Source organism: Dryobates pubescens, chromosome 20 (genome assembly GCF_014839835.1).
Source record: "Dryobates pubescens isolate bDryPub1 chromosome 20, bDryPub1.pri, whole genome shotgun sequence".
Taxonomy (NCBI): Eukaryota; Metazoa; Chordata; class Aves; order Piciformes; family Picidae; genus Dryobates; species Dryobates pubescens.
This window is the reverse complement of record NC_071631.1, coordinates 16977075-16989284: the sequence shown is the minus strand read 5'-3', so window position 1 is coordinate 16989284 and position 12210 is coordinate 16977075. Positions and strand designations below refer to the sequence as shown.

The 12210-nt window shown below is 56.7% G+C and overlaps 1 protein-coding gene across 1 annotated transcript; it reads left to right on the top strand.

Moving 5' to 3' along the window:
- Positions 1-3797: 3797 nt before the first annotated feature.
- Positions 3798-5755, top strand: GALR2 (galanin receptor 2). Its single transcript, XM_009897931.2, has 2 exons — positions 3798-4147; positions 4836-5755. Exons 1-2 carry the CDS (start codon positions 3807-3809, stop codon positions 5614-5616), a joined length of 1122 nt encoding a protein of 373 aa, XP_009896233.2. The 5' UTR covers positions 3798-3806; the 3' UTR covers positions 5617-5755.
- The last annotated feature ends 6455 nt before the right edge of the window (positions 5756-12210 follow it).

Here is a 12210-nt window from a genome sequence, read left to right as displayed (position 1 = left end):
GGAGCCGGGCCGGCGGCGGCTCGGGGCCCCGGCGGCGCAGGCAGGGCTGCCATTCATCCGCCACCCCGGGCAGACGGGGCTTTCCCGACACTTCCCGCCACAGCCATTCTGACATTGACCTCCACCCTAACCCGGGAGCGTCCAGGCTCATCTCCTGCATCACGGCCCAGCCCCCAGGGTCACCCCCCAGTCCCAGCCTCAGTCCCCCGCAACCCAGTCCCTCTCGCTCACCCCAGGGCTAAATTCACCCTCTGGCCCCAAAATCCCCAGCCCCCGAATCAGATGCTCTTCTCTGCCCCAGGGCTAATCACACAGCCCCTAGAATGGGACCCCGCAGCCCTGTCCCTCTCACCCACCCCAGGGATGACCCCCTAGGAAAGGACTCGTCCCTGGCAGCAGCAGAGCTGCAGCCCTGGGGAGCCAGGAGTTCTTCCAAACCCCAGCGGTGCCCTGGCTGAACTGACTCATGCCAGGCTGCTGAGGGGCAAAGGCAGCCACACCCATCCTGGTCCTCACACAGCTCTGAAGTGCCTGGTTGTGAGGCTAGGCACTGGGGGACAGGTCCCTGTGGGGCAATGCTGTACCTGGCTGATGCGGGGCGGGCTGGCTGAGTCTCCCCTTCCTGTAGCACCTTCCCAGGACAGCTTCGAGCATGCTCGTCTAGGCACCCCTGCAGGAGACCGGATTTAAACTACCCCAGACCGAGCACTGGCCAAACTCCCACCCCCAGCTGCAGCAGGGTAGTGCAGCCGGGAGCATCTTTGCCCCCATTTACTGTACACCTGGTAAAAGAGCAGAGCCTCTGCTGTTACTTAAAAGCTCCAAATACTCCCAAACCCCAGAGCATGGAATGTGCAGCTATTTGAAGGTATAAACATGAGCAAAGCTGTTGAGACCAAGTCCTCTTGCAAAAGTCCTTTTAGCATTCGAACCAAACTTACAAATACCTCTTTTGGGGCAAACACCAAACTTTTCTAAATGCCTGCTGTCCTAAACACTTGTGCAAACACTGAGCATGACAAGCTGCTCCCACCACTGTTCCTACTGCTTTAACTCCCCCAGACCTGTCTCTGCCAGCACAGGGCTCTGCCTGCCTTCGGAGCCAGCAAGGCCAGCTGCGGTTTGCTGCTGCCATGCTACAGCCAGCAACAATTTTTGCTCCTCTCCCCTTCAGAAAGCTCAGCTGTGACCTTATTTCTGAAGTCAAAGCTCTCCTTCCCTCTGGTGGATGTGAAAGCTCACAGGGGAAAAAGAAAACCCAAGTCCTCAAGCTGCACCTTTCCACTGCCATTTCTGTCTGCTCTGGGTTTCCACCACATCTCCCAAGAATCCATTTCCTATCCAAACCAAACTGAGTTTCAGGATGATGTTTGAATTGAGCAAAGATGTGAATTGGAGCATGTTTTACAAACAAGAGCCCCTCTTTTGTGGCCACGGTAGTTCAGACAGACTTGGATGAGGTTGGCACTACAGCGCCCGTGTTCAGGTGCCCCAGTGCAAACACATGCATGTTGCCCACCAAGGGATCTGCTCCAAAGGAACCACAGCCATGAGGGTTTATCACAGGCACATTTCTGCCATGCCACCTCCCTCATGCTGGCACGAAGCTTTGCTGCTCCTCTGGAGTCTGTAAGCAGGAGGATAAACTGTCACCTGCTGGCTGGGTGCTTGGATTCCTGCTGCAGAGCTGGCTCTGCTACTCCCCCAGGGCAGAGAGAGTGGAGGACAACACAAGCCTGCAGCACCACATCAAGCAGAGCCTGGGCTGACAGCTTTGCAGCAAAGTGGTATCGCAGAGAGCTGCAAAGGATAAATCCACTGAGGGCTACTGGCTGCAGAGGCTCACAGTATACAGAGACCATCCTTGTGCCACCAACCCCTGCAGCCTGGGAGGGTTGGCAGCCTTTTCCTTTTGGCCACCCTTGAAGGCCAGATCTCCAGCTCAAATAACTCACATATCTCTTAGGCCAGGGATTTATTTTGCAGTACCTTGACAGGGGATCCTGCTACTGATCTTTGCATACAATGCTGCAGGTTGCAAGTTGCACTGCTGCTTGGGAAGAAATGAGCTGTTTTCCCTTCCAGTTTTTTTTTCATGGTCTCACTCTGCAACTTGAGGCTAAACCTAACCTATATGTAAGCCAATGCCAGCTCGAGACCAAAGACACACCAGCATCAATAAACCCAAACACCAGTGCCCTGCCATGGGTGTTTGAAGGTGCAGGGAGCCGGGGCCCCTGCCACAGGGTGGAAGCTCTCTAGGGCTGGGTTTTCCTCATGAGCTGGCCCTGTGACCTCCACAGTTGTGGCCTGGCATGCACCACAGCCCTTGCTGAGGGCAGGAGTGACTCCTTGAGGGTGTGTGGCTAGACTGGGACCAGAAGAGGAAGGCAGAGCTGCACTGCTGGGTCTCAGCACCTCCTTGTGCCCTGTGGGGTAGCCAGTTTTCTGCTGCACTGCTCCTAGTTCCTGCTTTTCCCTGCAAGGTAACATCAGAAGTGGAGCAGCCTCACACCACAGTAGTGTGTTTGCTTCCCCCACGTACCTCATCTACGGAGCTGAATGGGGCCGGGGCCGCTCATGAGCTGCTGCGGGTGAAAAAGGCTCCGCGTTCTCCGGTGGCAACGTCGCAAAGCTGTGACTGCCCTCAGATCTCCCAGCACCATTAGCAGGCTTAGATCTGAATGCCCATCGAGAGAACTGAGAAGCCGTAGAGTAAGTTAGTTACAGAAGTAATTGATACGTTGACGATTTCGCTCTCCGCAGGAACAAAAAGAGGCAGCCTGGGGGCAGATGGTTCTAAGGCTTCCATCTGGGAAGGCTCTGAAGGAACAAACCAGGCAATTTCACAGGTAGGAAAAGAAGAAAGATGTGAAAAAAATTTGTGCTCGCTGGAGTGAACTCTCCCCATACCCTGGGGGGGGCAATACAGACTCTCCTGCAAACCAGAGCTCACTTCTGGGGCTGTTCAGTGCAAGGATTTAGCTGCGTACAGGACAGTTTGGAGACATTCGCAATTCCAGAGGACCCCCACTCCTAAAAAAAACAATCCACAGCCCTGTCCCAGTGACCTCTGCAGGGGGAAGCAACACGGAAAAGCACCCAGACCCCCACTTCGGGTGTCCGGCTCCCTGTGGGGCTGTCCTGCCCGGCTACCCCAGCCCTTTCCCGAGGGATCGCGGCACCAGAGGATATTTTACCCCATCAGATTTACTCCTCCTGGATCAAACCAGCCCTGGCCCGAGCCTCTCTGCCCGGGGAGGGGAGATTCCCGCGGCTGTGGCTCGGACGATCGGTATTCGCCCCGGAGGGAGCGGGCTCGGGACGCGAAGCGGGGGCCGGGCGGGAGCCGCCGCCCCGGAGCGCAGCCCCCCCCGCGCCGCGCTCCGCTGGCGGGAGAGAGAGCACCGAGCCGCGCTCACCGCCGGAGCCGCGCCGCCCGGCCGCGGTCCAGCCTTGCCGGAGGAGGTGAAGGGCGCTGGGTTCTCGGGCATGCACCCCCTTCCCCGTGCGCTCCCTGTGCACCCCCTTTCCCGTGCATCTGCAGAACGCTCCCCCCGCGCTCTTCGTGCACCCCCTTTGCATCCCTGCTGACCTCCCTCTGCACCCTCTTTCCCGTGCATCCCCACTACACTCTGCACCCCCTTTTCCGTTAGATCCCTGCTGATTTCCCTGTGCACCCCTTTTCCCTGCCATCCCACCTATATCCCCCCACCTCTCTGTCCAGCCCCTGCCTGCCTCCCCAGGGTGCTCTCCACACCCTCTCCCCCCTCCATCCCCACTGCTGGCTCTGTGCTCTCTTAGCCATGAACAGCTCGGCAGGGAGCTCTGAGGGGGGCTGGCAGCCTGAATCTGTGATCATCCCCCTGCTATTCCTCATCATCTTCCTGGTGGGCACGGTGGGCAACTGCCTGGTCCTGGCCGTGCTGCTGCGCAACGGGCAGGTGAAGAACACCACCAACCTCTTCATCCTCAACCTGGGGGTAGCTGATCTCTGCTTCATCCTCTTCTGCGTGCCCTTCCAAGCCACCATCTACACCCTGGAGGGTTGGGTGTTTGGGCCCATCCTGTGCAAGGCTGTCCACTTCTTCATCTACCTCACCATGTATGCCAGCAGCTTCACCCTGGCCACTGTCTCCCTTGACAGGTAGGAAAGGGGATGGGGGTGCTCCTGGTAGCCTGAAGCTCCCCCTTCTCTGGCTCTCTCCCCAACAAGAGAGGGGACAGAATCCCATGGAGCCAAGCCCTGACTGCTGTGATCTCCTGGCATAATCCAGGAGCCTTTCCCAGGGGATTCAAGGGGCATTTCCCAGTTCATGTGCACAAGGAAATAGATGACTGAGGCCGGAGGTCAGCAGAGAGGGCTGGATTGTGATCCCTGTTCCCTTTCAGACCCTAAAGCTGTATGACTTGCATTTATCTGCAGGCTCAGGCAGCTGAAGGGAGGACAGAAAACCAGAGTGAAAACTCAGGCCCTGCAGAATCTCAGCTCTTCCCAGCACATGTGGAGAGAGCCCCTACCCTCCCAACAGCCCCCAGCGAACATGGAGGAGATGACAGTGGGATGTTTGAGCTGGGACAGATGGATTAGGGAGATGGATAGAAGGGGACCATCCCAATCTTCCCTACAAGCACTGCTGGATGGGACAGGCAATGGGACAGGGTTTGGAGAGAGGATCTTCCTCACCCCATTGTGCTGCAGAGGGATTGAGAAGTACCAGGGAATGAGTTGGACTGTTTGTCCTGGAAAGCTCCATTCCACCACTTCCACCTCTGCAGCAGCTCTCCATGCCTTCTCCAGGACTGCAGTCATGTCCCTCTCCTCTCCCATGCAGGTACTTGGCCATACGATACCCCCTGCACTCGAGGGACCTGAGGACACCCAGGAATGCCCTCGTGGCCATCTGTTTCATCTGGGGGCTTTCCTTCATCTTCTCGGGCCCGTACCTCAGCTACTACCAGGAGTTCCAGCTGGCCAACCTGACCGTCTGCCACCCCATCTGGGAGGTCTCCCAGCGCAAGGTCATGGACACCTGCACCTTCGTCTTCAGCTACATCATCCCGGTGCTGATCCTCAGCCTGACTTACGTGCGGACTATTCGCTACCTCTGGAAGTCTGTGGACCCTCTCCAAGAGATGTCAGAGTCCAAGAAGGCCAAGAGGAAGGTCACCAGGATGATCATCATTGTAGCTGCCCTGTTCTGCCTCTGCTGGCTGCCCCACCACCTGATCATCCTCTGCGTCTGGTTCGGGTCCTTCCCCCTCAACCCCGCCACCTACGTGCTCCGCATCCTCTCGCACCTCCTCTCCTACGCCAACTCCTGCCTCAACCCCATCGTCTACGCCCTGGTCTCCAAACACTTCCGCAAGGGCTTCAAGAAGATCTTTATCTGCCTCCTGCACAAGAAGGCAGCCAACAAGGTGCACATAGCTCAAGGGATGAGCACGGTCAGCACCCTGGAGGCAGAGCTCAGCCAGGTGACTCACGCCGGCAAAGCCCTGCCCGGCCGCTCCTCCCTGCGCTGCCAGGTGCCAGCCCAGCCCTGGCAGGGGGCACAGCTGGTGGGATACCAGAAGAAAGCAGATGGCTCCTTCATCACCTTCAATGTCACCTAGCAGAGCTTCTTCCTACCAGAATCACTGCATTAACCAGGTTGGAAAAGACCTTCGAGATCATCAAGCGCAACCTCTCACCCACCACCATCTAAGCAACTAAACCATGGCACCGAGTGCCTCAGTCAGTCTTATCTTAAGGATTTATTTCACCCCATGGCTTTGCAGCCTCCTGCAGCATCACAAGCCTGGGGATGAGCTACATCTTGGGTTGAAATGCATCAAATTGTACCTTCTTCATTGAGCTGCAGCCACATACCATGACTGTTGAAGTGATGCTGCTGCCTCTGGACTCAGCTGAGCACCAACCAAGGATCCAGGGGCAGGATTTGCTTCCACCAAGCACTTGCTGAGAGGAGAGAGATCAACCACCCCACCCCCCCCCGCCATGTAAACTCTCAGATGTAACCACTGGTTCCTCTCTCAGACAGGCTTGCACCCTGTTGGATCTACACCTGGATCCTGTTGAAAGTTCTGGTCCCTCCAACCTACTCAGCATCTGAGGAGGGGTGAACTTTTAGGGATATTTGGGAACTACTGCTGTGTTTGAGTCCCATTTCAGGAACTGTACCCTGAGGGCAGCACTGGCTATAGCCACATGGACACAAACCTGACTCAGGTAGGAAAATCCAGGAGACAAACCTTCCTGACACAGGTGGTGCTGGCTGGGCTTTCACATCTCCCTGGGGCCTGTGTCTCAGGGGAGGTTTCCCTGAGATGGAGCACAGCTGGAAGCAGCATCTGTGGCTGAGCCAAGTGCCATAGCCCCAGTATGGGACTGCTGAGGGCACAGGGCACCAACCATGCTGCTGACCATGGCTCATCCCTGCCATTTGGGTGCACGTGATGCTCCACAGAAGGTCTGAGGGTCACCCAGGACAGTGGGGTGGAAGGCTGTTTGCTGTGGCCCTGTGGGAGAGGTTGTGCTGACAGGGGAAGCAGAGCTGGATATCAGCAGGTCAGCACTAGGGGAGGGGTTTAATGCTTTCAGAGAGCTTGGGCATGGCTCTACCTCTCAGCCTGGGCAAGATGAGTGTGGAGAAGAGCAGTGGAGGACTGGCCACCGCTTTCCTGTGGCTGTGGCATGGAGCTGGACAAGTGCTGGGGGACCCCAGCCAACTAGGGAAGCCTCAATAAAGTTCTCCATCCCACATCCTATGTCCAGCTCTCTTGAGACACCCCACAGTCAGCAGCAGAGGAGAGGCAGGTGCTGGAGAGGTGGTGGGACCCGCTGCATGGTGGGAATCTGCATGCAGTGGCAGGGTGGAGGATATGGGATACATCCCAGTACCTCTATCAAGGGAGGTGCAGAAGAACGGCACTGTGGTCCCTTTAATGTGCCCACACAGGAGAGGCTGAGGTGACACAGCCCTGCTCTCAACGCTGCTCCAGGAGTGGCTGAGCCCTGCAGCCACCAGCAGCCAAGGGCTGGCTTTACAAACCTGCTGTTTTCTTTGCCAGAAGAGCATCACTGGAACAGGATTAGTTAATGCTTTTGAGAGCCCTGCAGCACAGGCAGGAGATGCAGACAGGAGCTGGGATTAGCTGTACTGAGCACCCTTGCAGTTCCCAGGTCTGCTCCCCAACAGCACCAAGCACCCCTGAAGATCAGGTCTCTCTAAATTGCCACTGCAGAGGGGTAAGTCTGTCTGCACACATTGTCCTCCTCCTGAATCCCCACAGCAGAGCTCCCCAGGACCAGCTCATGCTGTGGAGGCTATTTCCATCCACGATCCCAATCTCTCCCTGGGATTCTGATCCAGGTCCCAGTGCAGCTCCCTCCTACACCCCCCCACTGCCCACCACCCATCCCCAGCCCTTGCCCTTTCTTCCTGGGAAGCTATTTGGCTGCAAAACCTTTGCTTTCCCCTGCTGAGTGTTACTATAACCAGATCTTCCTGTCCCCATGCAGAGGGCTGTAAATCAGCCACTACCTCCTATCAATAACAGCAGTATTTAGTCTAGCCCTGCTCACAGCATCAGTCACAGAGAGCCAGTGCATAAACAGCTCCACTACTTACAGCTGCATTTACCTCCCCTGCTCAACCCTTCCCAGCCAAGGAAAGCATGGAACCAGCCAGGAAAACATGGCTAAAAGCCTCCTCTTCCTCCTGCCCTCATCCACCTCTGCTCAGAAAGCTGCAGGATCCCACTCACACACTGAGGGGCTCCTGAACACAGTTACCACCTTGCCCTAGGGATGGAGATGTCCCACCACCTTTGCACTGCCCCAGGACAGGGGTCCCTGTGCTGATGTGGCTGGGCATGCAGTGTCCCCCATCCCTAGATGCTGTTATGGAGGAGACACTGATTGCTTCCCTTTATTCTTCCCCCCCCCGACCTGTTTTCCCATCCCCAGGCTGCATTTGCATATCTCAACCCAAAATGCTGCAGGGCATCACGGTGCCAGTGCTGTGGCCACACCACAGGGAGCCCCAGAGAGTCAGTGCTTGTTTCCAGGCCCAGGTTGTTCCCTTCCACACAGGGCTGAGTTCCCAGAAGGGACAGGAGTTGAGTCTAAGTTCATCTTTTTATAGTGCTCACCAGAAAATAAAAATAACCAGCTCTGATGTACAAACCAGCCAGCAAACCTCAACCCATGCATCACGGCCCCTCTGAGGGGCTCCATATCCAGCCAGGAGGAGGGAGCCTTTGCTTTGAACCCTGCAGGGTGGGGAGCAGCCAGGATGGCACCCAGCTATCTCATCTTGCCATCAGATGAGAGCTGAGATGGTGGAGGAAGGACCTGCAAAGAGGAATAATCCCCACACACAGGGCAGCTGCTGCTGTTCACTGCACCGGGTGGGTCCCAGGGGTCCTACAGGGAGTAGGGCCAAGTGCAGGGGGTAGAGTTGTGCCCCAAATTCCTCACCCAGCCCCAGAAGGCTTCCTGGGACCACCCCAAGCCAGTTGTGGGTAAAGTTGAGGCCACAGCTTGGCCACTGACTTCTCAAACCCACAGCACCAAGCTGTCCCCAGACTGGGGGATAACTGTGCAGCAAAGCTGGAGCTCTGGGGAGCCACTTCTTGCGGCCACACCAGATCCTTCAGCAGCAGCATGGCCACCCTGAAACAGCCAAAGAAGAGGGAGATGGACTCTGATGGGTGGCTCTGACACTGGTTGAAGGCACTCAGGATCACAGGATGTTAGTGGTTGAAAGGGATCTCTGAAGATTGAGTCCAACCCCTCAGCCAGAGCAGGACCAGAATCCAGCATAGGAACACATCCAGATGGGTCTTGAAAGTCTCCAGAGAAGGAGGCTCCACAACCCCTCTGGGGAGCCTGAACCCTGCAGTCCCCCTCTGGTGAAAGCAGGCTCATAACACCCAGCAGCAGCCAAGTGCCTAATTGTGGATTGTGTAAACTCAGTTTGTTTCCTGAGTGTTTTGGCATTGCCTGGGGAAGGAGGCTCCAAGCAGCATTAGCAACTTCAAGTCGTGACGATCTGGCAGAGGAGGAGAGGGGCCAGGTCAGCTCCTCAGAACAGCTCAAAGCCATGCACACTGCAACATCACCACCACCACTCACTGCTGCCACAGGCAGCTGCTTTAGGTCTTCCTGAGCAGCCCCAGAACTGCTGTAACCGTGCCTCTGGAAGCAGAGCCCTGCGGTCACAGGTGCCCTGACCCCCACTGCAAGGCTCACATCCAGTCCTGGCAGAAGTGAGATTAGGAAGAAATAATAAATCAATGGGCAAAGAGGTGAGTTTGCAAACCCCAGGGGTGGGGGTGAAGGCTCTGGGTCAGCTTCATGAGCAAGCTGTTGACTACTGCACACACAACGAGGCTGGAGCATCCCATGGCCCACCTGTCACCTGCACCCAGCAGAGGCAGCCTGGACACTGCCAGAAGGTGCAAAACAAAGAGTTTTGTGCAAGAACAAACCAGCACCTCTGCAGCAGCCTGCCCGTGGGGTCTGCTGCCTTAAATCACACTGTAGCCACCTCCTGCACTGTCCCCTGGGAAATCCAGCCCTGGGTACCCTCCTAAGCCCACCAGCCACACATCCACCACTGCACCCCACAGTCTGCCAGCATCTCCCCATGCAGGATAAGGTGAGAGGGCAAACCAAGAAGGAAGCAGCCTGATGAAGCAAAACCTTCACTAAAGCTTAGCAGAGCTGGTCCCCCAATGGAGAGCCTCAGGAACTGGCTTTAGCTGGAGGGAGAGAGTGGCAGCACCACAGTGCCTGAGACAAACAGAATCAGTGGCAGTGGGCATGGACATGACAGAGCCCAGCAAAGGGGGGACAAGTTGGTTGTCATAAGCATCACAAGGAATAAGGTGGTGTGGATAATCCTGTGTGAACAGGGAGAGTGATTTGCAGAGGCTCCCAGCACACCCACTAATTACCCTTAATGAAACCTCCCAGAAAACTGGCTCCATGGACGCATTGCTGCCAGGCTTCCTTGTTCTGGAGAGTGCCAGCTGGGCACTGGTGGAGCTGGGAGCTGAACTCAAGAGGCATAACAGGTTCCTGAGGAGAGCCTGAGGAGGTCTGTAAGGCAGAGCTGGGGCAGACATCTCTGCCCTTCATAGGTGTTTATCTGTGTGCCAGCTGTGCCAGGGATCAGTGGCAAACCCCTTTTGCTGTGCCCCCCCCAAATGACCAGTGCAAAGCAAGGCATGAGAGGAGGTGGAACACCCATCCCTGGGACGTGCCCCAGCAGCCTGGCCCACTGCAGCAAAAACCAGAGAAACAGGGCTCCAGCCCCAGAGCCCTGGAGGTCAGAGATGTCTCCCCCAGCCTGTCCCCATCTGTCAGGGGGTCAGCAGCAGCCACAGCAGGACAGGGGGTGAGGGGAGGGTGTTAAACCCTGGCACAACCCTCAGGGCAAGCAAAGGAGAATGCAGAGAGGTCTCAGCGCCGGCGCCATGGGGCAGCCCCAGCTTGGGTCCGTGCCCATTTCCCATGGTCTCTGAGCATCACCCACAGCTCTGTGCCCAGCTCTTGGCAGGGCTGTGCAGTGCCCACTGCGAGGGCCAGCACTGGCTGCCATGATCACTCTTAATTAACACGGTGCTCAGATTCCTTACCTTAAAAAGCCAAGGAGCCTGCGGAGCTGCTCCCCTGCTGAGCAGTGCTGGATGCACTCAGACGCTTGAGGTCAGCCCCGAGGGGGTGAGCAGCTCCCTGCCTCCTGCTCCCACACCCCAGGGAAGGGGTGGCTCTGGCTGAAGCTGCTGCTGCTCCCAGAGCAGGTCTGGCTGCCAGAGGCTGAAAGCTCATCCACCTCCCCATTTCATTCCTTGAGCAGGGGAGACTGGCAGTGTGGGAAGGGCTCGTTAGAGCCAGGGCAAGTGGGAGGCTGGATTTAGGAGACCGAGCAAGTGGCTGCACTTCCCCTGTACCCTGGAGGAAACAAAGGTCTTGGACTTCTAATGAAGAGCACCCAGGAGCAGCAGAAGCCTACTCTTCTCCAGGTACTCACCACCTCCAGCTCCTCCCTGCTGTAAGGCTGCCACCAAGCCAGGTTCTCAGTCCCCAGCAACCTCTTACCCCCTTTCTTCCACCTGATGTGGCCAGGGGTAGAAAACCACCTAACCAACTTCTGGTACTGAGACCAGGAGGGAGCTGGACATTTTGCATTCCATCTCTGACTGCATCTCCCCACCTGTGAGCTGAGCTTGACCAGCCCCAGCTCTCCAGAGCCCAGAAATGCCTCTTTCATTCCCAGAGCCTCTGGGGAACAGGATGTGGCTCCATCCCAGACCCTAAGGGATCTCATCCATTTTCTCCAGGCTCTGGTTAGCACAAGAGCATCAGCACAGGGAGGACAGCAGCTCCCACACACCAACACTCAGATGCTCCAGAAATGCTGAGGCAAAGCTCCCACCTTCCCTCCCTTGGCTTTGCCTGCTGCTGTTCCAGGTGAGTTGTCTCACCCTGGCCTGCAATAAAAGATGTTTTACAGTCTCAGCCTGAGCACCAACAAATTCCACCTGCTCTCCTGGAGAAAGAAATTCACATCAGACCTCTGCAGTGGGGGAAACAGATCCAGGAAGATTGAATCCAGCTCCTTCTGGTGAATGTCAGCACATGGATCCAGCAGGCTGGACACTGCACATAGCACAAGCCAGCAGAGCTTTGTTTGTGCTGAAAAACTCTGCCCAGGGCAGAGGCTCTTGGAGCTGGCAGAGAGAAGCACAGCCAGCACTGAAGTCTCAGGTTTCCCCAAGCATCTGAGATGCAAGAGCAGGAGGGAGGGTCCCTGCCAGGAGAGCTCTCAGGTAGAGGTGCAGCTCTGGGCTGCACAAGCTTGTCCCATCTGCTGTTGTGCAGGCATTTGCTGCACTGCTGAGAGCAGGTTGTGCTTCAGACTGTGCTTAGGCCCAGGCTGGAGGGAAAGGGGGTCAGAGGTTCAGAAAGGCCAGGAACCTCCTGAGAAACAGCTGTTTGTGGAGGCAGCAGCCCAGGTGAGTGGCTGGGCCTGACACAGCAGGACACTCTTATCTACCCCCTCACTCCAAGGACATTGAGGTGCTGGTGCAGGTCTAGAGAAGGGCAACAAAGGTGGTGAAGGACCCTGGAGAAGAGGGCTGGTGAGGAGTGGCTGAGGGAACTGGGGGTGTTCAACCTAGAGAAAAGGAGGCTGA

Excerpts from the sequence above, each read along its gene's own strand:
- GALR2 (XM_009897931.2), top strand. The coding sequence starts at position 3,807 with ATGAACAGCTCGGCAGGGAGCTCTGAGGGGGGCTGGCAGCCTGAATCT. Across the intron at positions 4,148-4,835 it reads GCCACTGTCTCCCTTGACAG|GTACTTGGCCATACGATACC; the intron begins GTAGGAAAGGGG and ends TCTCCCATGCAG.